Source organism: Myotis yumanensis, unplaced genomic scaffold (genome assembly GCF_028538775.1).
Source record: "Myotis yumanensis isolate MYYU_CA2020_CCGP unplaced genomic scaffold, mMyoYum1.0.hap1 SCAF_2, whole genome shotgun sequence".
NCBI lineage: Eukaryota > Metazoa > Chordata > Mammalia > Chiroptera > Vespertilionidae > Myotis > Myotis yumanensis.
In genome coordinates this window covers 1,052,651-1,076,922 of record NW_027223753.1, presented here as the reverse complement: position 1 = coordinate 1,076,922, position 24,272 = coordinate 1,052,651, and the positions used below count along the sequence as shown (strand labels likewise).

The following is a 24,272-nucleotide window of genomic DNA, read 5'->3' as shown; positions in this document are numbered from 1 at the left end:
AGGCAGCCCCGCCCCGGCCGCCTCCCGCCCGGACCGCCTCCCGCCCGGACCCCCTCCTCCCGCCCCGGCCGCCTCCTGCCTGGACCCCCTCCCCCCCGGACCCCCTCCCGCCCGGACCCCCTCCCGCCCGGACCTCCTCCCGCCCGGACCCCCTCCCGCCCGGACCTCCTCCCGCCCGGACCCCCTCCCGCCCGGACCCCCTCCCGCCCGGACCTCCTCCCGCCCGGACCCCCTCCCGCCCGGACCTCCTCCCGCCCGGACCCCCTCCCGCCCGGACCCCCTCCCGCCCGGACCCCCTCCCGCCCGGACCCCCTCCCGCCCGGACCTCCTCCCGCCCGGACCCCCTCCCGCCCGGTCCGCCTCCCGCCCCGCCCCCGCGGGTTTTCAGTTTCCCGCCCAGTGGAGTTTAGGGAACTGAAAGTTGGAGGGAAAAAGAACATTTAACAATAAACACAGAGAAGGACCGGAGGGGGGAGCAGCGCCCTCCAGGGGCCTCGGCGTTGGCAGCGCCGGACACCGGGCCTCCCCGGGGCAGCGGGACTCCCGGGGTGACAGGCAGGGGCGTGAGAAACGAAAACCTGCGCCCGGGCCGGTGGCTCAGCGGTAAGCGGGTCACCCTGACCCCGGCACCCACCTGGGTGCAGGCGGATCCCACCCCGCCGGGTGCGAGCAGGAGGCGGCCCCTCCAGGCCTCTCCCCCTGTTTCTCTCCCCTCCCTCCCCTCCCTCCCCTCCCTCCCACGCCCCCTAAACCCGCGGCATCTGTTATGGACCTTAGACGTCAACACACTGTCTTGTCCACAGCGAGTGAAGCGATCTCATTGGGGGAAACCGTGCAGGTCAATCTACGAAAAACTATAGAATTGCACGAACCCATAAAGCATTGCAGGTACATTGTATTTTGGTCTTTGGAATAGTCTTCTTCTCCAAGTTCCTGGTGCATTGAGAAATACCCTCTCTCAGAAAAAGGAAGTAGATGGAAAGTTGGTACAACGAAACTGATACACTTCATTTCGTGTTGTTCCATTCTAAGGAAAACGATGAATTGGACAAAAAAGTCGTGCTGTACCTTATAAACTGTGGGCTTTTCAGTTCATTTCGAGTGTACAACGTCCTCAATCCACAAGCAAAAATGAAGTATAAACAGTTTCTGCTATCGGTGGCGAGAGACTGGATAACGGGATGACAATAATGAAGGCTCTCCGGAACCAGAGACCAATCCGTCCAGCCCTTCCCCTGGGGGGGCAAGGAGAGCACCTCATCAAGATCCACCCACAAGGCTGCCAGGCGACAGGAAGCAGCATGAACCTGCGTGTATCACAGCGAGTGGAAAGGAAAAATGCCCTACGAGAGCCGGCAGGGTTTGTGCCGCCCGCGGAGCAAGAGCGAATCTAGATGCTCATGTGAATTTTGTCTGGTCCCTCTTCATAGAGGCAAATGTCTTACGCAGTACCATACGTTAAAAAAGTAGTAGGAACTCTCATTGTTTTTGTAAAGAAAAATGTTATAATTATTGAAAAACAACACCGAAAGTGCATTATGATCTGTAGTTATGATGATATAAATAATGTGCAGTTTGCCCAAAAACGTGTGGTCCCTGGCGCATGTCTTAGAGATTTCTATGCGGTACGAAATGTGTTTTAAGAGAGAAAGACAGGCGCCCCCTGTGAAATGAAGGGGGGTCGGGAGGTGAGCTCAGCGCAGGGGACAGACAGCACCGCCAGCGCCATGTGGGGACGGGCCAGGGGCGGCCGCCTCCGCTCTGTATGGGGGCGTGGGGACCGCTGTGGGGCCTGGCACCGGGGATCCTGGAGCCACCGTCACCCACAGCTCCTCTAACACAGGAGGCCTCAACCCGCCTCCAAGTCACTCACCGCTGATAACACTCTGAAGCCACAGGTGGTTGCAGCTTTGAACTCGCTTCCGCTCTCAGTGTTTCACCCCAAGGTTTCCTCTCATAGAAGCTTGGGGACCATCTCAGTGGCTGTGCAGGAAAAGCTATACATTCTGTGCTGATCAATTCTGCCGCGATGTGTGCGGTTCGATGAGAGACTGTGATCTGAGAATGAGTCGCTCACACTGAGGCGTCACCTAAAAGCATTTGTTGGGGGAACAGTTTGCGCTGAGAGCAGCTCAGATCCTGTTTCTGGTGAGTCTCACCCACTGGTGACCCCGCCTGAGCCGTGGGGGTGGGAGGTCCGGGGCCATGCAGTTCCCTCTCTGCCCTGGAGGAGGCGCCCTCCCCGCTCATGTGCGTCCCGGCGGCCTCCTGGGTCTCACTTTATGCCGGGGGTTCTGGCTGTCGCTCATGTTGGTGCCAAATCGCCCCGAGTTGCCCCCAGGACCGCCCGCCCTCAGAGGTCTGTGATGCGATCCCCTGTCCTGGGCGCTGGGAAGGCCTCGAAGCACCGACGTCCCAGGGACACTGGGCCCCGCTGACCGCACTCTGGCTCCCAGCTCCGTCCTCCATGGCCACCAGCAGGCTCCTCGGACAAGGGCTGCTGGGCTGGGGACGGGCATGGGGACGGGTCCTGATGTCCACGGGTGGGGCTCGCAGCCCAGCACCCTTCTTCCCACTCCCTGTGCCTGAGCCCCAAGAGCCCCATAAGGTTCCTCGCATTCAAGTCCAAAGCGCCTCCACTTGAAGGAACCGGTTGGGGCTCTCTTTCCCGGGCAGGATGGGGAGAAGGGACCCCCCGCCCCGGCACATTCTTACGTCCACCCGTGGGCCGTGGAGTCCGGCAAAGGGATCGCTCCTGGGAAAGCGCGGGCCACAGGGACGGTAAGCGGGGGTGTAGTTTGGAAGTTATAATGAACTGGGTGTGAAAATGGGTGATTCCGGGTCTCAAGAGAGACAGCTCTACTCGCAGATGCTTAAAGCTATGCGCAAGGCCCGAGGTTTGTCTGTTAAACGTCAAATTCTTGATCCCTTACACTTCGTTCATGAATCTTGCCCCTGGCTTCCTGAAGGGAACTGTTGACGTTCACACGTGGGAGAAGGTTGGAGAACGGTTGCGTGATGGATCCGCAGCAGAAGATCCAGAGAAGATCCCGTTCCTGCGTGTGCACCGCGGTCTCCAATACGCGACCGTCTGGACCCAGCGCGGGAGGTGAAGGGTCTCCGGGCGGGACATGGCGACGGCTCACAGCCTGCGGCGGGGGGTGCGAGTCTAAAACTCAACCTGCTCCTGCTGCACCGCCTCCCGAACCCATCTCTGCGCAGCGCCAGTGGTGACCCCGTGGCCCCGAGCCCAGGCCGGCGTCCCCGAACCGGTGAGAAGGCTTCCAAAGGGCCTCGCCCCCTCGCTGCCCCGCGCCGGCCCAGGGGCTGGGATCTCCACTCTCGGGGGAGGTGAGGTCGCCCGGGGCAGAGGGGCCTCTGTGTGTCTCCATCCCAGACAGAGACAGTGTCTCCCCCGGCGAGGCCCGAAAACACACAATGTGGTGACTGGCGTTTGAATCCTCCCCGCCCCCAGCGAACCTGGCAGCACCTCCTGGGACCCGGGTCACCTACCTGGTCCAGGGCGTGCAGGCTGCCTGGGTGCCCCCCGCAGAGAAGGTGCCCGGCTGGCAGTCTTCACACAGCGTGTCCTGCCACTCGGTGCCTGAGAAACGACAGTGTCGGGCAGAGGGCTCCTCAGGGCCCCCTCAGGCCGGGGTCCGGGGCCCGTGTCCTCAGGGGAACCGCGCTCACCTGTATCCCGCACCCTCTGGCCCGGGCGGCAGACACTGTGGGGCCTGCACTGGATGCAGGCGTCCCCGTCCTGTCGCTCACAGAAGTGGCCGCGCCCGCAGCCGCACACGGTATTGGTCCGGGTGGAGCACTTCCATCTGGTCACCTGGCCCAGGCCTGGGACCCAGAGAAGGAGCTCAGAGCAGCAGCAAGGCCTGCCAGGGCTGGGGGAGCGCCCGGTCCCGTGAGGACACCACGCTGAGGGCTGGGCAGCGCCCGCAGGCCTGGGGAGGGCACGGGGACAGGGGTGCAGCCCCCTCTGCTCCCCCTGGACCCTGCCGGCCGCAGCCCAGGCTCAGCCGGAACATAGGCCCGGAGCTGCCGGACACAGAGGCCAGTCCCAAGGGGGGTCCGAGGGACGGGGCGGCAGCAGCAGGGGCGGTGGCAGGGTCTTCTCCACAGAAGGCCAGGCCTCTCGGGGCCGCCGAGACCTCCCACCCTGAACCCCAAAGCATTGTGGCCTCCATCTTGGTCCTGTCCTTCCTCCTGGGGTGCCCCAGCCCAACCGCCAGCCCTGGGCAGGGAGCAGACCCAGGGGCCAGTGCTCAGCCGGAGGAGGACCCTGGGGAGGGTGTGGGGATCTGGGAACCGGCACTGCAGGTGGAGGAGGCCTGGCCCCGGGGGCCCACGGGCTGTGCCACAGGTGGGGGTGCCTGCAGGGCACCGGGTGGCTGAGCCTGGAAGGCGGGTGACAGGTGCTGGGGCTGAGGCGCGGGCCCTCTCTAGGGAGAGGCAGGTGTGGCCATGGGATGAGGCTCCTTGAAGAGTCCTGGGCAGAGAGCCCCCTGGGTGACGGAGGCCCGGCCCCGGGCAGCCTGAGGGCCTGCAGTCAGTGTGGCCGGGATGGGGGGCTGGGGGCTCGGCACAGCCGGGGTTGGGCCCCTGGTCTCACCTGGGTCACAGACGCCGCACGGCAGACACTCGCGCAGGGCATTGAGGTGGGGAGTGTAGGTGCCCCGGGTGCAGGGCTCACACACTGTGCTCCTGAGCTCCCCGCAGGCCTCCTGCACCCGGTAGCCTGCAGCCAGCGGGCACACACTCAGGCGGGACGGCCCCGGAGCCCGGGCAGGTGTGACACCCCCCAGGGGTCACCCCACCTGGGCTGTTCCCCAGGCCAGTGAGCCAGCTTGGCAGGAAGTGAGAACTTTCTGGAAGTTGGGGGCCTCCTGGGACACAGAGGCCTGGCTCTGAGCCCCCCTCTCCTGGCCTGAAATGGGCTGCCCACCTGCAGTCCTGCCCTGAGCAGTGATCTGAGTGTCTGAGGGGGAAGCTAGGGGTGCCCTCTGTGCCCAGGGCCTCAGGCCTCCCATGAAGGGGTGCTGGGAGCAGAGGGGCTCCAGGCCAGGGGAGGGGGGATTCCTGCCCCCAGCACAGCCCCGCCCCCGGCGCCCCCAGGGGCCCTGCAGAGCTGCACCCACCTGGCCTGCACTTGGGCCAGCACATGGCCCCGTCCGGAACTCCTCCTCTTTGCAGGAGGGCATCCCCAGTGCGCAGGGCGGGGCTCTCAGAAGGAGGAGGCCCAGGGCCTAAGGGAGATGGGGGGGCGTTGGAGCAGAGCAGCTGCCTGGGCCTCAGTCTCACCCTCCGGGAAATGGGCCGTGCCCTGCAGGGGGGCCCAGGACAGGATTGTCTATTGAGGATCCTAAGAGCCTGGGTTTGGGACCACCCTGTGTGACCTCTGACCCCCTGGGCTCAGGAGAGTGGGCCCCGCCCCTGGGAAGGCCAGGGCTGCTCTGACCCCACAAACTCAGCCTCGCTGCTCCCTGTGCTGGACCCGGAGCCCTGGAGCCACAGGGTCAGGCCAGCAACAGGTCTGCCCTTTGGGGGGACGCCCACTTCACTGAAACCTCGCGCGAAAGGCGGGGGGAGGCGTCTCCTGCACAGAAGTGTCCGAGGAGCTGGGACCTGCCCCTCCCTCCTGGGCGGGGAGCCCTTCAGGGCGGTGTTCGGATTGGCTTGCGCCGGTGGGGGGGTGGGCCTTCCTTTGTGAGGATTGGCTGGCGCAGGCGGGGGGGTGGGCCTTCCTGTGTGAGGATTGGCTGGCGCAGGTGGGGTTTGGGCCTTCCTTTGTGAGGATTGGCTGGCGCAGGTGGGGGGGGGGTGGGCCTTCCTGTGTGAGGATTGGCTGGCGCAGATGGGGGGGTGGACCTCTCTGTGTGACGATTGGCTGGCGCAGCGGCCCTCAGGCCTGACAGGTCACGAGGGGGAGAGTGGCTCTGCGGAGAGACAGGGGCACAGGCAGCGGGGGGGGGGGCGGAGGGGTGTAGACGGCAGGGACCCAGGGACGGGAGGCCTGTCAGTCAGAGCTGCTCCTGAGTGGTAACCACGGGCTTAGGAGCTGACGGCTCTGGAGCTGATGGAAACGCACAGGAAGCCTCCCTCCCGGACACTGACACCCAGTTCCTCCCCAGACGGGGCCGGGCGGTGGGGGAGGATTCCGCCCTGAATGGGGGGTGGGGGGGGGACAGGGGTCCACAGAGGAGAGTCCTGGGAGGGGGTGGTCTCCTGCTGGGCCCAGTCCCAGCGGCCAGGGCTGTGGGCAGGGCCGGCTCCCCCACCGGCGCTGGGCTGCTGGGCGACACCGTCCCCGACTCACCAGCCTCAGGACGTCAGCCGCGGGCGTCGGGCTGCCGGGGGGTGGCCCCCAGCCGGGCAGAGGCTGCATGTCCACCCCGGGACCCTATTCCCTGACCGCGGCCTCGGGACTCCGGCCGGCAGGACAGATGGACGGCGGGACAGACGGGCTCATTGAGACTTCAGCTGGGAGGCGACTCCCAACCAGAAAGTGAATCCAAAGTGAACTCCACGTGAGCCCGCCCAACACCCACCACAAACGCCAGCCAATCCCCTACCAGGAGGGCGGGCCCGCCACGCCCAACCATCACATACAGGGCGGACTGTGCAAGCCCAACCAAGGGCCCAGCCAATCCTCTAACAGGAGGGCGGACCCGCCCCACGATCTCTGAAGGGCCAACCGCACAAGCCCAACAGTCACGGGAGGGTTCACACAGGCTGAAGGGCTCCCCTTCCGGGGGAGGGGCGGGGCCCAGAGTGAGTGCAGGTCCCAGCTCCGCAGAGCAGTCCTGTCCCCTCTCTGGTCCTGGAGCCGCCTCCCCCGCCCCCCACCCCCGGGAGTTTCCAGTAGAAGCGGGCCCCCCCCAAAGCGCATCGCACTCCCTGTTGCTCTGCCCCCCAGAGAGCTGACCTGCAGCCTCTCCCCAGGCGGGCAGAGCCCTCTGAGCCCCAGTGACCTGTGTCCCCTCTGCCTGGGGAGCTGTTTGCACCCACACATTCCAGAGGGAGCCTCTCAGGGGAACTCTGGGCCCCTGGGGGTGCGGGAGGGGCACTGTCACCCCTGAGCACCTGGAGGGGCTCCCCACCATGTGCACTTACACCCTCCTGCCTGCAGGGGGCGGGCTGGGTCATTCCTGCCCCCATTCCACAGACGGGAGGTGGGGACTCAGAGAGACAGGGCCTGGCCCAGGGCTCCGGGTGCAAACGGTGCTCAGACCAAACCCTCATCTCTGACCTCAGAGGCCTGGGCCTCCACCTCCGCCTCCTGCTCACACTGTGGAGGCGGCACCGGCCCCTCGGCGGGAATGAGGGAAGCGCCATGGAATGAGGGACACGGACACAGGAACCCAGGGCCTGGAAGGGACTCCCTCTGCAGGAACCTGGGGCGATTTATTACCAGAATCAATGGGGTTCGTGGGTCAGATCCCGTGAATGAAACAGAAAACGCTGAGGCCATGATGACATCAATACGATATGATGGATGGATGGATAGATGAGTGAATGGAAGGATGAGGGAATAAGACAATGAATGAATAAGTGAATGAGTGAGTAATTGGATGGATGGATGGATGAGTGAGTGAATAGATGAATGGGAGAATAGATGGATGAGCGAGTGAGTGGATGGATGGATGGATGAATGAGTGAGTAAATGAGTGAATGGGTAAATGGATGGATGAGTGAATGGGTGAGTGACTGACTGATACCTAAGGACAGTGCTTCCTTCCAGTGAGTGATGTTGTTCAGAGGAGAAAATCAGTTGGTAAATGCAGGTGAGAAATGGAACGTGCTCACAGGCTGAGGTCTCTCCCCAAACTTGCTCAGCTCCACGAGCCTCACGTCTCAGGGTTTCTCCGGGAGTCTGACCCGGAACTGGAGATAGACCTGCCCTCAAAGCATCTTGCCCAAGTTATTTTTAAATAGTGACTTCTGGAAGCCGGTCCATCCTTGCTACTTGACACAGTCGCTGCAGGGAGGAAATATCTGCACAGCATATGTTCCAAGGGTCCTGGCATCTAGGGCATACTGTTCTTAATATGTTTGCTCCCCTTCTTAGCGCTATGTGTTCTTACCAGGACCACCTCCCTGGGAAAGGTTGTTTCCCCAGCTGGGAATGTTTCCATACATTCTAGGGCTTAGAGTTAGGGATTAACAGGACTAGGGAAGGGAATAAATCAATAAAACCCCCTGGTATAACAGAAGTACAGTGTACCACTTACGAGGAACTCAGACTGAGACTGTTGACAATAAATTTAGGACTTGCTAGGCTAGTGATGGCGAACCTTTTGAGCTCAGCGTATCAGAATTTTTAAAAACTCTAACTTAACTCTGGTGCCGTGTCACATATAGAATTTTTTTGATATTTGCAACCATAGTAAAACGAAGATTTATATTTTCAATATTTATTTTATATATTTAAATGCCATTTAACAAAGAAAAATCAACCAAAAAAATGAGTTCGCGTGTCACCTGACCCGCGGGCCATAGGTTCGCCATCACTGGGCTAGGCCCACATCCCCAGGGGTCTACCCACCAGAGAAAGTACCAAAGCCTAGACCCCCAAACACCTGCAGAAGCAGGGCAGTCCCAGGGAAGACCACCAGCAAGGCTAAAAGGACAACCATCAAACAGCTAAAGAAATACCGCTGCAAACAGTGCAGGCAGCTCCTTATCAAATATCTTAGGCGAGCTATGCAAGCAGACTTCAGCCAAGTGCCAGGCATGCAGTTCATCACCACAGCCAACAACAATCGCGCTTAAGCCACAGAACCTTGGCTTAGGCCACAGAACAGGAAACCTCCGTCCGTGTTGTCCTTATAGCTTCACAGAGGAGCAATGGAATAGTGACCTGAGAATAGAAATAACAAACTAGCCCTTATCATGGAACACAGAGACTAACCTTTAGGATAGAATGTAGAAACATAGACCATAGATAAGATTAGAGCCAGCAGAGCTAAATAGAAATAAGACTTTTAGCAAAGGTCAGGTAAGAAACTGCAAACATAAAACAAGAAACTGTAAAAGGTCCAAGGAGGAGACAAAACATCCCGTGATGTGACTGGAGACGCCTGCTTATAGGATCAGATGGTGTAAAGTCAGTGTAACAGGGCAATAAAGACAGAACCTGACCATGCTGATCGTCTGAACGCTGTCTCCGTGTCCTTCATTCTTCGCCGACACCGTCCACACCTTCGGGAACCCCTGGACCGCGGGGGCTGGACCCCGGGAAGTGACCCAGCGTGCAAAATTGCAGGCGACCCAGGACCCCAGACCCCGCGGGACTCAGAGTCAAGCCCCCGCCCACCCGAAGCACCTCGCTGCGCACGCAGCCTCCTGGTGACTGATCTTTGGTCCTTAAGGCATTAGGGCCACTGGGTTTTGATACTATAGAGCAGTGATGGCGAACCTATGGCACGTGGGTCAGAGGTGACACGCGAACTCATTTTTTGGGTTGATTTTTCTTTGTGAAGTGGCATTTACATATATAAAATAAATATCAAAAATATAAGTCTTTGTTTTACCATCGTTGCAAATATCAAAAAATTTCTATAAGTGACAAGGCACCAGAGTTAAGTTAGGGTTTTTCAAAATGCTGACACGCCGAGCTCAAAAGGTTCGCCATCACTGGTATAGATGATAATAAAAAATATAAGACATATAAAATTGCCAGTTGGAAATGGCTTCCCAGACTGTGAGTCATGTGATGCGCAGACATGACCCCGTCCCAGTCCCAGCCCAGGAGGAGGCTGAGGGCCGTCCTGCAGCTGAGCTCAGGGCTCAGGGCTGAGGGTGGTCTCCTCCTCAGCCAGGTGCGGACTGGCCTCCAGGAGGGGGTCCCGCAGCTCCTCTGACCCCGTGGCTGGTCCTGGGGGGCCTGGCCGCTGCCCGCAGCCTCGCGGAGATGGCTCAGGCGTCTGCATCCCGCAGCCATGTGTCAGGTGGCGGGTCCCTCTGAGGGAACACGGATGCTGTCTCCTCCACGGGCTCCGTGGTGACGTCTGGCTGGACCCGGGAGGCCTGCAGGTCCCGAGGCCTGTTCCTTTCTGCCCGCTCCCCTGTCCCCTGCGAGGGACACTCGGCGTGAAGACCAGGGGCCGCTCCCGCCTGGCCCGGATGCTAGGGGTCAGCCACCCCCAAGGGCAGGAGCGGGGCCTCCCTCCCCGACTTCGCACCGAGTCCACGGAGGACTCAGCCCCGCAGGGACCTGCACCCCCAACCCCTCCCCCCAGCCAGGAGCCTCACCTCCAGGGTGGGGACAGGCAGCAGTAGCTGAGGAAAGGCGAGTTCTCCTGCAAAACAGAGACGCCCCGTCAGGAAGGGGCCGCCGGCCGGGGACCAGGGGGCCTGCTGCTCACGGGGAACCTCCCAGAGACCGACCCGCTCAGAGGCAGCAAGACCCAAGCACGGGCTCCTGGTCGGCCTGTCCCCGGGGCCGGGACACTGGTCGGCCTGTCCCCGGGGCCGGGACACGGGGAAGGACCCGGACCCCTGCCACCTCCCCTGCTGCCAACCCGGCCCCCGTTCAGCCCCGTGGACCGTCCACAGGGAGGGCTGAGCCCCCACAGGGGAGCGGCTGCCAGGAGCCGGGAGGAGGGACCTCCCCGCTGCTCAGAGCCGGGCCCTGGGCCGGGCACCTCCCGGGTGAGGACAGGGCGCGGCCTCGCCCACAGCCCTGAGCCTCTCTCTGCTCAGGGTCCCCTCCTCGGGCTCCGGACACGCAGAGCGCCCTGGGCAGGGACAGGGGAGGGAGGCATGACGGGGCCTCCCACTGCTCTCGCCTCCTTGTGTTCCTCCGTCCGCTGAGGGCAGGTGGGAGCTCGGGCCCTGGTGCTGTGTGGGCACTGGGGGCACCAGGCTCCTCAGACAGGAAGTCCCAGCCCCGGGCACCCCAGGCCGCCTCTCTATTTGGGGGACAGAGCCAGAGCGGTGTCTGGGATGAGAGAGCTGGGACCTGAGCCCTGACGGGACCAGGGGCTCCGGCTCACCACGTGACCTTCTGTTCCTGATGGACATGAGCACAAGGGGCACAGAAATGACAGCGATGACGAGGATGACGCTGATGATGATGATGATGACGGGGCCACGGGGGGAGCATGTCACGTCTGAGCTGTTGGTCCCAGGCGTCGCTTCCCAGGCGAGTGGGCCACTGCACCTGGGGGAGGAGGGGCCGGTGGGCAGCGGGCAGGGGCACCTCGGTGCCTGGCGCTCACCCCGACCCCCCAGACCCCGAGCATTGCCAGAAGCTGATACCAGCAGGTCATACTCAGCTGGGCTGAATCATCGGGAGGGGCTGAGGGCATGTCCCAAACCTGAACAGGACGCATAAAGGATTGCTGGCTGCCAGGCAGCTGAGGGCATTTCAATCTACATGTTACTGCCTCCTGCTGGCCAAACACCTGGACGGCCGGGGGCAGTTCCCCCATCTGACCATGGACTCTGTGTACTAGCCCGGCCCTTTGATGTATGTCTACCTCACCTCAGGGCAAAGTGTGTTAATAAATAGCGAGGGGTCCTGAGACAAGGAGCACTTGGTTCCTTTAGCTAAGTCTCCTATGGTCCCCAAAATGCCTCCAAAATCATGTTTCCTCTCTGGACTCTTGATTAATTTACACACAGCCCCTTCTCCAGATTCCTGAACCCTTCGAGCTGCTGCATTAAGACCACCAGCCTTAGAGCGTCCCCTGCGCAGCCTGGCGCACAGAGGGGGAGGCTGCTGCCTGGGGTGGGCCTGGGGAGGGGGCTCTGGGGGGCACTCAGGTCTGACTCTCCCTGTCCCACAGCCACGGGGAGACGGAGGGAGGGGAGGAAGGGGCAGGACAACCGGGGACAGGGACACTGGTCACCAGAGAGGGACAGCGAAGGAGATGCCAGGGGTGAGGGCAGAGCTGGTGTCAGGAATGGACTGTGAAAGCCAGTGCCCCAGACAGAGGGACAGACCCGGGGGGCGGGGGATAGTAGAGGGTGAGAGGGGAGACTGAGGGACTGACGGGGGGTGGTGTGGAGACACAGGACTGTGACCCTCCCGGTGGAGTCACACCATACTAAGCAGGAAGGTATCAGCTAGAAAGTGGGAGGGTGGGCATCGGGGTTCCCGTTTCCGGGAGAGTGGACTCCTCACTCTGGAGCCTCGTGTGTGCACCCCTGACTCCGAATGGCAGGCCCCCTCAGTCCTGACAACTGGGGACACCCCGGAACACAGGGTGGGTCTCTGGCCACAGCGCCCTGAGCCCGCATCTGGGATGTGCTGACCGGGCCCTGGGCTGAGGAGACAGCGGTGTGGGAGCCACAGGGTCAGGGGGGCAGCTGAGGGGCCACCATCTCCCCTCTGGGGGGCCCTTATCTCCCAAGGGGGCACAGGCAGCTCCTCCTGGGACCTGGGTCACCTACCTGGTCCAGGGCGTGCAGGCTGCCTGGGTGCCCCCCGCAGAGAAGGTGCCGGGCTGGCAGTCTTCACACAGCGTGTCCTGCCACTCGGTGCCTGAGAAACGACAGTGTCGGGCAGAGGGCTCCTCGGGGCCCCCTCAGGCCAGGGTCCGGGGCCTGTGTCCTCAGGGGGAGCTGCGCTCACCTGTCTCCCGCACCCTCTGGCCCGGGCGGCAGACGCTGTGGGGCCTGCACTGGACACAGGCGTCCCCGTCCTGTCGCTCACAGAAGTGGCCGCGCCTGCAGCCGCACACGGTGTTGGTCCGGGTGGAGCAGTTCCGTCTGGTCACCTGGCCCAGGCCTGGGACCCAGAGAAGGAGCTCAGAGCAGCAGCAAGGCCTGCCAGGGCTGGGGGAGCGCCCCGTCCCGGGAGGACACCACGCTGAGGGCTGGGCAGCGCCCGCAGGCCTGGGGAGGGCACGGGGACAGGGGTGCAGCCCCCTCTGCTCCCCCCGGACCCTGCCGGCCGCAGCCCAGGCTCAGCCGGAACATAGGCCCGGAGCTGCCGGACGCAGAGGCCAGTCCCAAGGGGCTCCTGGTCTCACCTGGATCACAGACGCGGCAGGGCAGACACTCGGGCAGGCCGTTGAGGTGGGCAGTGTAGGTGCCCGGCGTGCAGGCCACACAGATTGTGCCCGTGAACTCCCCGCAGGCCTCCTGCAACCGGTAGCCTGCAGCCAAGAGGACACACACTCAGGGCGGGACGGCCCCGGAGCCCTGGAGCCCGGGCTGGTGTGACACCCCCCAGGGGTCACCCCACCTGGGCTGTTCCCCAGGCCAGTGAGCCAGCTTGGCAGGAAGTGAGAACTTTCTGGAAGTTGGGGGCCTCCTGGGACACAGAGGCCTGGCTCTGAGCCCCCCTCTCCTGGCCTGAAATGGGCTGCCCACCCCCAGCCTCGCCCTGAGGAGTGAGCTGAGGGTCTGGGGGGGGGGGGGGGCAGCTGGGGTGCCCTCTGTGCCCAGGGCCTTCAGGCCTCCCATGAAGGGGTGCTGGGAGCAGAGGGGCTCCAGGCCAGGGGAGGGGGGATGCCTGCCCTCAGCACAGCCCCGCCCCCGGCTCCCCCAGGGGCCCTGCAGAGCTGCACCCACCTGGCCTGCACTTGGGGCAGCACATGGCCCCCGTCGTCGGGAACTCCTCCTCTTTGCACGAGGGCATCGCCAGTGCGCAGGGCGGGGCTGTCAGAAGGAGGAGGCTCAGGGCCTAAGAGAGATGGGGGGGCGTTGGAGCAGAGCAGCTGCCTGGGCCTCAGTCTCACCCTCCGGGAAATGGGCCATGCCCTGCAGGGGGCCCAGGACAGGATTGTCTACTGAGGATCCTAAGAGCCTGGGTTTGGGACCACCCTGTGTGACCTCTGACCCCCTGGGCTCAGGAGAGTGGGCCCCGCCCCTGGGAAGGCCAGGGCTGCTCTGACCCAACAAACTCAGCCTCGCTGCTCCCTGTGCTGGACCCAGAGCCCTGGAGGATGCCAGGTAAGGGCAGGGACATCTGTGGGCGGGGAGGGGGGGGGGGGGCTCTCTGCCTGACAGGGTCATAGGCAGGGGGCTGCTGAGGGGAAGGGGGAGGCCGAGGGGGAGGCAGGGGGAGGGGCAGGGCGAGGCCTGTCAGTCAGAGCTGCCCCTGAGTAGTAACCACGGGCTTAGGAGCTGACGGCTCTGGAGCTGATGGAAACGCACAGGAAGCCTCCCTCCCAGGCACAGACACCCAGTTCCTCCCCCAGACGGGGCCGGGTGGTGGGGGAGGATTCCGCCCTGAATGGGGGGGGGGGGGGACAGGGGTCCACAGAGGAGAGTCCTTGGAGGGGGTGGTCTCCTGCCTGGGTCCCAGTCCCAGCGGCCAGGGCTGGGGGCAGGGCCGGCTCCCCCACCGGCGCTGGGCTGCTGGGCGACACCGTCCCCGACTCACCAGACTCAGGAAGTCAGCCGCGTGCGTCGGGCTGCAGGGGGCTGGCCCCCAGCCAGACAGAGGCTCCATGCCCGCCCCAGGGACCCTTTTCTCTGACTGCCGCCTCGGGACTCCAGCCAGCAGGACAGATGGACAGCAACACAGGCAGATTCGCAGGGATGGAGGAGGCAGGCGGACTCCTTCCAAAGAGAAAGTGAAACTTGTCTGGTTTTGCAGTTTCTCCAACCCCCACACAGGGCAGGGGCGGGAAGGGCTCTGGCTGGGCTCTCAGAGTTGCGGGGAGAGGGGCCAGGTGGGAGGGGCCAGAGAACTGCTCTGCCTGAGTTGGGCCCCCAAAGCGCATCCCACTCCCCTGTCACTCTGCACCCCAGAGAGCTGACCTGCAGCCTCTCCCCACGCGGGCAGAGCCCTCTGAGCCTCAGTGACCTGTGTCCCCTCTGCCTGGGGGAGCTGTTTGCACCCACACCCCCCTAGACCTGGCCTGGGCGCTCCTCACCCCCTCCCTCCAGGCCACCTGGCCCCTTCAGCACCCACCTTCTCCTCTGGGCTCCCCTTCATCCCCTCCCTCCGTTTCCCAGATGCTAGCAGACCTTGCACGCCAGGCTCTGGACTCTCAATGTGTTTAAAAGAGCGCTTGTGCCCAGGGAGGCGCCGGGAGAGGGACGCTGAGCTCCCCAGGGCTGGGGGTGATGACCTGGAAATGAGGATGTGGTCATTGACCGTGATGGTCATGGGGCCTCGGGGGATTCTGGCCAGAATGGTCACAAGCTGCTTCTCCCTCTTCCTTCCTCTCTGAAATATATCTACACCAATAAAAGAGAAACATGGTAATTAGCGTACGACCACTACCCTTCCCATTGGCTAATCAGCATATCCTTATGCAAATTAACTGTCAGCCAAGATGGCGGCCGGCAGCCATGCACTGAAGCGAGCAGGGAGGCTTGCTTGCTCAAGTGACGGCGAACTCCAACGTTCCCTGCCTAACTTGCCGGGCTCTCAGCTGCAACTCTAAGCAACTATGTATTATGTTGCAAATAAGAAGCTAAACAAAACGGCTTTCAGTCAGCCCTGGACCGCAACATTGTATCAATGTTTTCAGCAGCGAGGCCTCAGAGCTAAAGCTGGCCCAGAATAAAAAAAAAAAAGAAAGAAAACAAGGAGCGGTTGGGAGCTTCAGTCACTCGCCAGCCAGAAAACGGCCCTCAGCCCCTCACCCAGACTGGCCAGGCACCCCAGTGGGGACCCCCACCCTGATCTAGGACACCCTTCAGGGCAAACCAGCCGGCCCCCACCCATGCACTAAGCCTCTATCCTATATAGTAAAAGGGTAATATGCCTCCCGGCACCAGGATCAGCGTGACAGTGGGCAGCGCCCAAACCCCCTGATCGCCCTGCGGCTCTGTGTGTGACAGGGGGCAGGGCCACAACCTCCCTATCTGCCCTGCTCTGTTCGTGACAGGGGAAGGCGCCCCAACCCCCTGATCAGCCCTGCTCTGTGCCTGATAGAAGGGAGCTCCCCAATCCCCTGATTGCCCTGCGGCTCTGTGTGTGACAGGGTGCAGCGCGCCAACCCCCTGATCGGCCCTGCTCTGTGTGTGACAGGGTGTGGCACCCCAATCCTTCCCCCCGCCCCACGGGCCCTGCTCTGTGTGTGACAGGGTAGAACCATAACCTCCCCATTGGCCCTGCCCTGAGTGTGACAGGATGCAGCGCCCCAACCCCCTGATCCGCCCTGCTCTGTGTGTGACAGGGGGCGGTGCCCCTACTCCCCTATCGGCCCTACTCTGTGAGTGACAGGGGGGAGCTCCTCAACCCCCTGATCGGCCCTGCTCTGTGCGTGACAGGGGGGAGCTCCCCAACCCCCTCATTGACCCTGCTCTGTGTGTGACAGGGTACGGAGCCCCAACCCCCCTGATGGGCCCTGCTCTGTGCGTGACAGGGGGTGGCGCCGCAACCTCCCCATCGACCCTGCCTTGAGTATGACAGGGGGCGGTGCCCCAACGCCCCAATCAGCCCTACCCTGAGCGTGACTGAGGGTGGCATCGCAACCTCCCGATCCGCCCTGCTCTGTGCATGACGGGGCGGCGCCCCAACTCCCCGATCGGCCCTGCTCTGAGCCTGACCAGGGGCTGCACCTAGGGATTGGACATGCCCTCTGCCACCCGGGAGCAGGCCTAAGCCAGCAGGTTGTTATCTCCCGAGGGGTCCCAGACTGCGACAGGGCACAGGCCGGGCTGGGGGACCCCCCTCCCCACCCCCCCGAGTGCACAAATTTTTGTGCACCGGGCCTCTAGTCTATACTAATAAAAGGGCAATATGCTAATTAGACCGGAGACCTTCCAGACAAAGCCATGGTGGTGAGCCGAGGCAGAGGCAGTTAGGGGCGAGCAGGCCAGCAGGAAAAGGCAGTTGTGGGTGAGCAGGCTGGCAGGGGGGACAGGTGTAGGCAAGCAGGCCAGGGAGGGCAATTGGGGGCAATCAGGCTGGCAGGGGGGGCAGTTGGGGGCGAGCAGCCTGGCTGGGGGGTAGTTGGGGGCAATCAGGCCTGCAAGGGGAAGCAGTTAGGGGTGAGAAGGCTGGCAGGGAGGGCAGTTAGGGGACATCAGGCCAGTGGGGGGGATAGTTGGGGGTGATCAGGCCACCAGGCAGAGTGGTTAGGGGCAATCAGGCAGGCAGTCAGGTGAGCAGTTAGGAGCCAGCGGTCCCGGATTGTGAGAGGGATGTCCGATTGACGGTTTAGGCCTGATGGGATGGGCCTAAACCAGCAATTGGACATCCCCCGAGGGGTCCCAGATTGGAGAGGGCACAGGCCGGGCTGAGGGACACCCCTCCACCCCCTGTGCACGATTTCGTGCACCAGGCCACTAGTATATATATAAAAGCCTAAGTGACCGGCCAATCAGCCGCCCGCCAACTGGCTGGTAACTATGTTGCACACTGACCATCACGCACACTGACCATCACGGGGCAGACGCTCAATGCAGGAGCTGCTGAGAGACAGCAACTTTGCAGAGCACCCTCTCACATTCTGGGAGCCCTCGGGGGATGTCGGACTGCCGGTTTGGACCCAATTCCCACAGGCCGAGGGACCCCACCAGTCCACGAATCCGTGCACCAGGCCTCTAGTGAAACTACATTTAAAAAATATAGTTCGGGAGCCTGGCCCCTCTTCATACTTTTTGCTTCTTGGAAACTGAGCACATCCTTTTTTGCCTCTCACTTCACACGTGTCTGTGCTTGGCTGTCGGCTTGGGCCTGTGAAGTATGGTACCTATTTGCTTTGTTTAACAATGGACAGGTTATTTTGAGTGTCTGAATTATATAAATCATCCCATTCGATTAAATGCCTTATTGATAGTAATGTGAATATCCCATTCATTGTGGTCATACTGGTCTTAGAAAGCACATTTTCCTTTACCTGGGAAGGACAGCACACTTATCCCAAGGTCAGAGGGCTCTAGACCCAAAACTGTAATTTAGATAACATGCCTAAGTTTAACCCAGGCTACCCAAGGGCTCTAGATAATGTGTTTCTGTAATCTGCTTTTTGCGAGCCAGGTTCCTCATTCCAAACCTTGGGATGTAATCAATACCTTTGTGATTTTTTGCCTATATAACCTTGGAGCTTCGACCATCTTGTTGCTATGAGATTTGGGAATGGCCCTTCATAGTCCCGGATTGCAATAAATGTGACTCTTTAATTCGACTTCTTGAGGCGTCCTTCTGTGATTTGTGGGGTACATTACAACTCCTGGGCTTCAGGCACATCCAGGTTGCCCAGCGCCTGCCGCTGGAGGCAGCGAGGACAGACAGACGGATGGACGGACGGACGGACGTGCTTCTCAAAACCGCTCTTATCGGGGTTGGTGTCTGGGAACTGTGGGCCCGCCCCAGGTGTTTCCTGTGGTTTCGGGGAGGCCTCCTGTGTGCGGAGGCCAGCAACCGCCAGGAGCCAGCCGTCCTGGATCTCACGGTGGAGAAAGGCCAGCCAAACCCACACTCAGCGACCCCCCAAGTTAAGAGGCCTGCGCTCCTCTGAAGTCAAAGGCAGGAAACCAGAAGACAGGGGGGCGCCGCTCCATGTTGAAGGCACTCAGGGACCGGGGGGGGGGGGGGGGGGGGCTGCCCCCCTCTCATTCTCTCTAAGAAGCAATGGGGGGGCTTGGGGGCGGGGCGGGGGGGTGGCTTGGGTGAGGGTTAAAAGAAAGAAAACAGCCCTCACCGGTTTGGCTCAGTGGACAGAGCGTCGGCCTGCGGACTGAAGGGTCCCGGGTTGGATTCCAGCCAAGGGCATGTACCTTGGTTGCAGGCACATCCCCAGTGGGGGGTGTGCAGGAGGCAGCTGATCAATGTTTCTCTCTCATCGATGTTTCTAACTCTCTATTCCTCTCCCTTCCTCTCTGTAAAAAATCAATAAAATATATTTTAAAAAAAGAAAGAAAGAAAGAGAGAAAGAAAGAAAAGAAAAGACCCGGAGAAGAAGCTCTGGGAAGGAGTGTCGGAGTCGAGATGGACACACGCGGCCCAGTGGGACCCGGTGGTGGGGAACCAGGCGGGCCTAACGGGGGTGGGGGGTGGGGTGGGCTTCCCTCCAGGAAAACAGGTCAGATGGGAGATCCCCTGAGTCAGGCACCCAGTGTCACCAGGAAGTCCCGCCTGGGAACTCCGTGCTGGGAGACACCCACCTGGAAGCCACAGGCCCCGGAGGCTTGACGGGAAGAGAGGCTGCTGGAGGGAAACACCCAGTGTCGTCGATGGAGCCACACAGCCCGGACCTGCCCTGGGTCACGGGAGCCGGGCACCCACCAGGTGTCAGGACCTGGCAGCACGGAGACCAGACCGGGGCCGCGCGGAGGCCACCTGGGAGCTGAGGGCACACGCGGAGTCCAGGCGCCGGAGGGCAGGGCTGGGGCGCAGGCAGGGGGTGACGAGCAGCCTTCCAGCACAGAGGGCACTGCAGGCCGCGCTTCGGGAATCTGTCCCTAAAACCAGGTCACGGCGGGCAGGCGGGGCTCGGGGGCTGAGCTTTGGCCGATGATCCAGAAGGTACGGTTCCATTCCCGCTCAGGGCACATGCCCAGTGGGGGGCGTGCCGGAGGCAGCCGGTCCATGAGCCTCTCTCATCATTGATGTTTCTCTCCTTTCCTCTCTGAATCCAATACAAAAATATTTCTAGCGCTGGCCGGTGTGGCTCAGTGGATAGAGCATCGGCCTGCGGACTGAAGGGTCCCGGGTTCGATTCGGGTCAAGGGGACACGCCTGGGTTGTGGGCTCAATCTCCAGTAGGGGGCGTGCAGGAGGCAGCCGGTCAGTGATTCTCATCATTGATGTTTCTATCTCTCTCTCCCTCTCCCTCTCTGAAATCAATAAAAATATGTTTAAAAAAATAAAATAAAATAAATATTTAAAAAAAGATAAAATCAGGAAGAATAAGAAACAAGCCGTGTGTGTAAAGCAGGGGTCCTCAAACTTTTTAAACGGGGGGCCAGTTCACTGTCCCTCAGACCGTTGGAGGGCCGGACTATAGTTTAAAAAAAACTATGAACAAATTCCTATGCACACTGCACATACCTTATTTTGAAGTAAAAAAACAAAACGGGAACAAATACAATATTTGTATTTGCATGTGGCCCGTGGGCCGTAGTTTGAGGATTCCTGGTCTAAAGCATAAAACCCCAAGCACCAGGCGACGCGCAGGCCGGGAGTGTGGGGGCTGGGAGACAGTTGAGTCCTGACCAGCCAGAGGCGCGTCCTCACGGCCACCTGGGCGTCTGGCAGAGATGCCGCAGGCCACACCTGTCGGCGGCTCCGCTGTCCCCAGGCAAAGGCTTGTCGGGATCTGCTCTCAGCGCTCAGAAACCAGCTCCGAGGACAAAGTGCGCGACCTGGAACAGCTGTAACGCTCCGAAGAGGGACTGCACGGGGGTTGGGGGGGGGGGGGAGATCTCGAATCTGCCGAGAACAGGAAGACAGTAAGCTTCCCATCGTCTGAGGGAACACATTCTTTGTGTACAAAGAAGCGGTGATCAGAGCCACCGGCCACTTGTTCGCCTGAAACAGTGCCTGTCATTGGAAAACATCTAAAAAGAAAAAACGATAAAAGAAAATTTCAACTGAGAATTCTATGCACAATGAAACGATTTGTCGAAAACGAAAGCAAAATAAAGACTGAGGCAGCCGATCAGTGATTCTCTCTCCTCATTGATGTTTCTCTCTCTCTCTCTCTCTCCATTCTTCTCTGAGATCAGTAAGAAAATAAATGAGAACATACTCGATCGAGAAGAAGGTAGGAGGAGCGGGAACGAGTAAAGACCAGCTCATAGTGAGCAAACAATAGACCCAAACCCAACCGCACGGAAAACGGCGTCAAATGGGCTCAATGCGCCCGTGAAAGGCAGACACGGTCCTCTGGCTACAGAGCCAGCACCGACTCGGGGCCGACTGCGGGCCGACTGCGGGCCGACTGCGGGCCGACTGCGGGCCGACTGCGGGCTGACCGGGGGCCGACTGCGGGCCGACTGCGGGCCGACTGCGGGCTGACCGGGGGCCGACTGCGGGCCGACTGCGGGCCGACTGCGGGCTGACCGGGGGCCGACTGCGGGCCGACTGCGGGCCGACTGCGGGCTGACCGGGGGCCGACTGCGGGCCGACCGGGGGCCGACTGCGGGCCGACCGGGGGCCGACTGCGGGCTGACTGCGGGCTGACCGGGGGCCGACTGCGGGCTGACTGGGGCTGACTGGGGGCTGACTGCGGGCTGACTGGGGCTGACTGGGGGCTGACTGCGGGCTGACTGCGGGCTGACTGGGGCTGACTGGGGGCTGACTGCGGGCTGACTGGGGCTGACTGGGGGCTGACTGCGGGCTGACTGGGGCTGACTGGGGGCTGACTGCGGGCTGACTGCGGGCTGACTGGGGGCTGACTGCAAGAAGCCCACTTCGCGTGTAAAGATTCAAGTAACGAGCTGGTGCATGGGCACCACAAGGGTCCAGAGACATGGGAACCGCACAGGAAAAGAACCCCCACATCTGCAGAGGCTAACCCCATGCTTCACGGTAAAGACCGTGTTATGGGGCAACCCGTAAGAGACGACCACCAGAGCCAAAGGGTAGAATTTAGGAGCCTTTATTAGCTGGCCAGCGACTGCAGTACCAGCACCCCGCCGTAGCAAGGGCCGAACTGCAGCCCCGTGTGTGCTGGGAGCCTCGTGTGAATAGAAATAAGCTTTTATTCACAAAAACGGTTGGCTAAACACACACAAAGTTCGTCGCTCCATTTCTCAACATAGCTCACAGACTCATACCCCAGAAAGGTCACAGGTTACAGACTCATACCTTAGAAAGGTCACAGGCTCTCCACCCCTGGCTAAACCATGACCTGCTTGTAGTCAATGTTAAGAGGGAGCTGTGGTCTTTGCAACAGAGCCAGTCCTGGTTCCCAGGTACAGAGGAATTCGCTTTCTAAAACCAGTAAGATCACAATCAGTGGGATGTTCACATTACAATCAATAAGGCATTCAATCGAATGGGATGATTTATAAAATTCAGAAAATCAAAATAACTTTTCTATTGTTAAGCCAAACAGCAAGGTTAGAGTTAAATTACAGTTTCTTCCTGGGATGATTGCTACCATGCTTCAACCGCAGGAACCAGGCACGCGGCCCCGTGCGCCACTCTGCTCAGCATCGCGCTGGAGGTCTCCGCCAACGCAATATGGCAGGAAAGAGAAATAGAAGGCGTATAGATGGGACAGGAAGGAGAAATGTTTTTTCCTGCAGACAATGTGATCGGGTACGTGAAAGTCCTCAGAAACGTACTAGAAAGCTATGTGAGCTACTACGTTTATTTAGCAAGGTCGCAGGACACCAGGCCGATATTATTAAAAACAAAACAAAAAACCCCACAAAGATTGGAATCTGAACATCTTATTAACAACTATGCCATGCTTAGAGACAAACGTAACTGGACGTGTGCCAGCCACTAGGAACATCGCTGAGAGACGTGAAAGGACCCAGTAAATGGAAAGATACACGGCGTTCATACACTGGAAGACTGAATAGTCATCAAGTGTCAGAGACCCCCGAGCCCCTCTATAGAAGCAACGTAACCCCCACCCAAAGGGCAGCACTGGTTGGTAGACGCTGACCAGGTGGTTTGTAATGAATGCGGAATAGAAAGGACTCGCCATGGCCAAGGTCGTCGTGAAAAAGAAGAACAAACTTGGAGGACGTGCATCGGAGGACTTCACACAGACAGGACCGGCCGCCCAGGTGTGGACGCTGAGGGACCGGTCACTGTCAGGCCACAGCAACCACGGACCCCACCGGCCCTGCCTCACACGGGGACCCCGCTGCGTGTCACCCACATGGCCCCCGTCGCTCCGAGGCTGCTGCATCCCTGACGAGGTGGACTTAGGCCCACCAGGGACTTACCCTCCTGACAACACTCACCCCGAGCCTGACCACCAGCCCCCGGGACCCACAATCCCTCTCCAACCCCAGGTGCCTGGCCCCCGGGGCGTGTTCCCTCGGGGACAGGCCATCGCCCCGAATCTGGACGCAGGTGTGCCCCCGGATGCGGGGCATCAGCTAGGGCTCGGGCTCTTCAGGTGAGGCGGCTACGAGATGAACAAAGCACACTCTCTCTTTCCGATGTGGTCACCCCGCGGAGGACGTGGGCAGGGTGGCTGGCTGACACATCTGGGACATGCACGCACTCACGTCGCAGCCAGGAGGGCACGGAGGCCAAGAGACTGGAAAAGGGACAGCAGAGCTCAGCCCACAAGGTCTAGAGCAGTGGTTCTCAACCTCGGCTGCACATTAGAATCACCTGGGAATCTTCTAAAATCCTGGTTTCTGGGCCTCATCCTCCGGAAATTCTGTTCTTTGTTATGGGGTGAGGCTACGACATTATTAGTAACAAAGAAACAGAATTTCCGGAGGATGAGGCCCAGAAATCAGGACTTTAGAAAGATTCCCAGGTGATTCGAATGTGCAGCCGAGGTTGAGAACCGCTGGTGCAGAAGGAATGACGGGGAGCTAAGAAGTTAAACACTGTGGCGTCAGCGGCATAGCTCCTGGGCTTGGCCGCTGATGCGTGGACAAGGCTGCTGTCCAGGGGCTGGGAGGTAGGCCTGGACCTGCCCTGACTTCACACCCGACCCCTGTGCCCCGGGAGGACTGCCAGCGGCCAGGATGGTGCCTGAGCCATCGTCCACCCCGGGGACAGAGCGTCTGCCCGGGGCCACAGGTCAGGAGCCACCTGTGGGCCAGCAGGTGAAGGATGCTGGGAAAATCCGAGGCTGCAGCTGTCATCTGATTAACCTTTTCCCCCCGGATTCCAAACCCTTTACCTACACTTCTCTCCTCTGTACGTATAAGGTCGGCCTCAGCCCAGGGGTTGAGCGTCGACCTAGGAACCAGGAGGCCACGGTTCCATTCCAGGTCAGGACACATGCCCGGTTGTGGGTTTGAGCCCCAGAAGGGAGCGTGCAGGAGGCAGCCGATCGGTGATTCTCTCTCATTGTGGATGTTTCTGTCCCTCTCCCTTTCTCTTTGAAAGCAATAAAAATGTATTAAAATTTAAAATGTTGGCTTGAGACCTAACGGGTTTGGCTCAGTGGATAGAGCGTCAGCCTGCGGACTCAAGGGCCCCAGGTTCGATTCCAGTCAAGGGCATGTACCTTGGTTGCGGGCACATCCCCAGTTAGTGGGTGTGCAGGAGGCAGCTGATCGATGTTTCTCTCTCATCGATGTTTCTAACTGTCTATCCCTCTCCCTTCCTCTCTGTAAAAAATCAATAAAATGAGATATTTTTAAAAATAATAAAAAATAAAATAAAAAGTTGGCTTGAGAGATGTAAGAAGGAATTAGGGTACATGACCCACCGTCTCTTAGATCACTGGCCACCGGAACGAAGCGCCCAT

The 24,272-nt window shown here is 60.6% G+C and overlaps 2 protein-coding genes across 9 annotated transcripts; both read right to left on the bottom strand.

The window, feature by feature from the left end:
• Window positions 1-757: 757 nt before the first annotated feature.
• Window positions 758-6,508, bottom strand: LOC139002779 (tumor necrosis factor receptor superfamily member 14-like). Of its 7 annotated transcripts, none has more exons than XR_011470164.1 (7): window positions 6,329-6,508; window positions 5,151-5,258; window positions 4,625-4,750; window positions 3,694-3,849; window positions 3,514-3,604; window positions 1,069-3,149; window positions 870-933 (listed from the first exon to the last, which is right to left on the bottom strand). XR_011470164.1 is itself a non-coding variant. In XM_070403891.1 (6 exons), the coding sequence occupies exons 2-6, from the start codon at window positions 5,173-5,175 to the stop codon at window positions 845-847; spliced, it is 408 nt and encodes a 135-aa protein (XP_070259992.1). In that variant the 5' UTR covers window positions 5,176-5,258; window positions 6,329-6,508; the 3' UTR covers window positions 758-844. The 7 variants fall into 7 exon arrangements, 3 of the variants coding, with proteins under 3 accessions (XP_070259992.1, XP_070259993.1, XP_070259994.1); XR_011470162.1 differs by having other exon boundaries at window positions 870-1,663; window positions 1,874-3,149; XR_011470161.1 differs by having other exon boundaries at window positions 870-1,235; window positions 1,874-3,149.
• Window positions 6,509-8,410: 1,902 nt separating this feature from the next.
• On the bottom strand, window positions 8,411-15,125 carry LOC139002778 (tumor necrosis factor receptor superfamily member 14-like). Of its 2 annotated transcripts, none has more exons than XM_070403889.1 (9): window positions 14,941-15,125; window positions 14,351-14,529; window positions 13,537-13,648; window positions 12,993-13,118; window positions 12,593-12,748; window positions 12,412-12,502; window positions 11,010-11,176; window positions 10,267-10,313; window positions 8,411-10,086 (listed from the first exon to the last, which is right to left on the bottom strand). In XM_070403889.1, exons 1-9 carry the CDS (start codon window positions 15,080-15,082, stop codon window positions 9,931-9,933), a joined length of 1,176 nt encoding a protein of 391 aa, XP_070259990.1. In that variant the 5' UTR covers window positions 15,083-15,125; the 3' UTR covers window positions 8,411-9,930. The 2 variants fall into 2 exon arrangements, with proteins under 2 accessions (XP_070259990.1, XP_070259991.1); XM_070403890.1 differs by having other exon boundaries at window positions 14,885-14,977.
• Window positions 15,126-24,272: the final 9,147 nt, after the last annotated feature.

Coding starts and splice junctions, on each gene's coding strand:
- LOC139002778 (XM_070403889.1), bottom strand. CDS start 15,082: ATGACCATCACGGTCAATGACCACATCCTCATTTCCAGGTCATCACCC. Junction 13,119..13,536: donor CTGCCCCAAGTGCAGGCCAG/GTGGGTGCAGCT, acceptor TCTTGGCTGCAG/GCTACCGGTTGCAGGAGGCC. Junction 12,749..12,992: donor CTGCCGCGTCTGTGATCCAG/GTGAGACCAGGA, acceptor TCTGGGTCCCAG/GCCTGGGCCAGGTGACCAGA.
- LOC139002779 (XM_070403891.1), bottom strand. CDS start 5,175: ATGTGCTGGCCCAAGTGCAGGCCAG. Junction 3,850..4,624: donor GTGCGGCGTCTGTGACCCAG/GTGAGACCAGGG, acceptor TCTGGGTCCCAG/GCCTGGGCCAGGTGACCAGA. Junction 3,605..3,693: donor CCAGAGGGTGCGGGATACAG/GTGAGCGCGGTT, acceptor GTCGTTTCTCAG/GCACCGAGTGGCAGGACACG.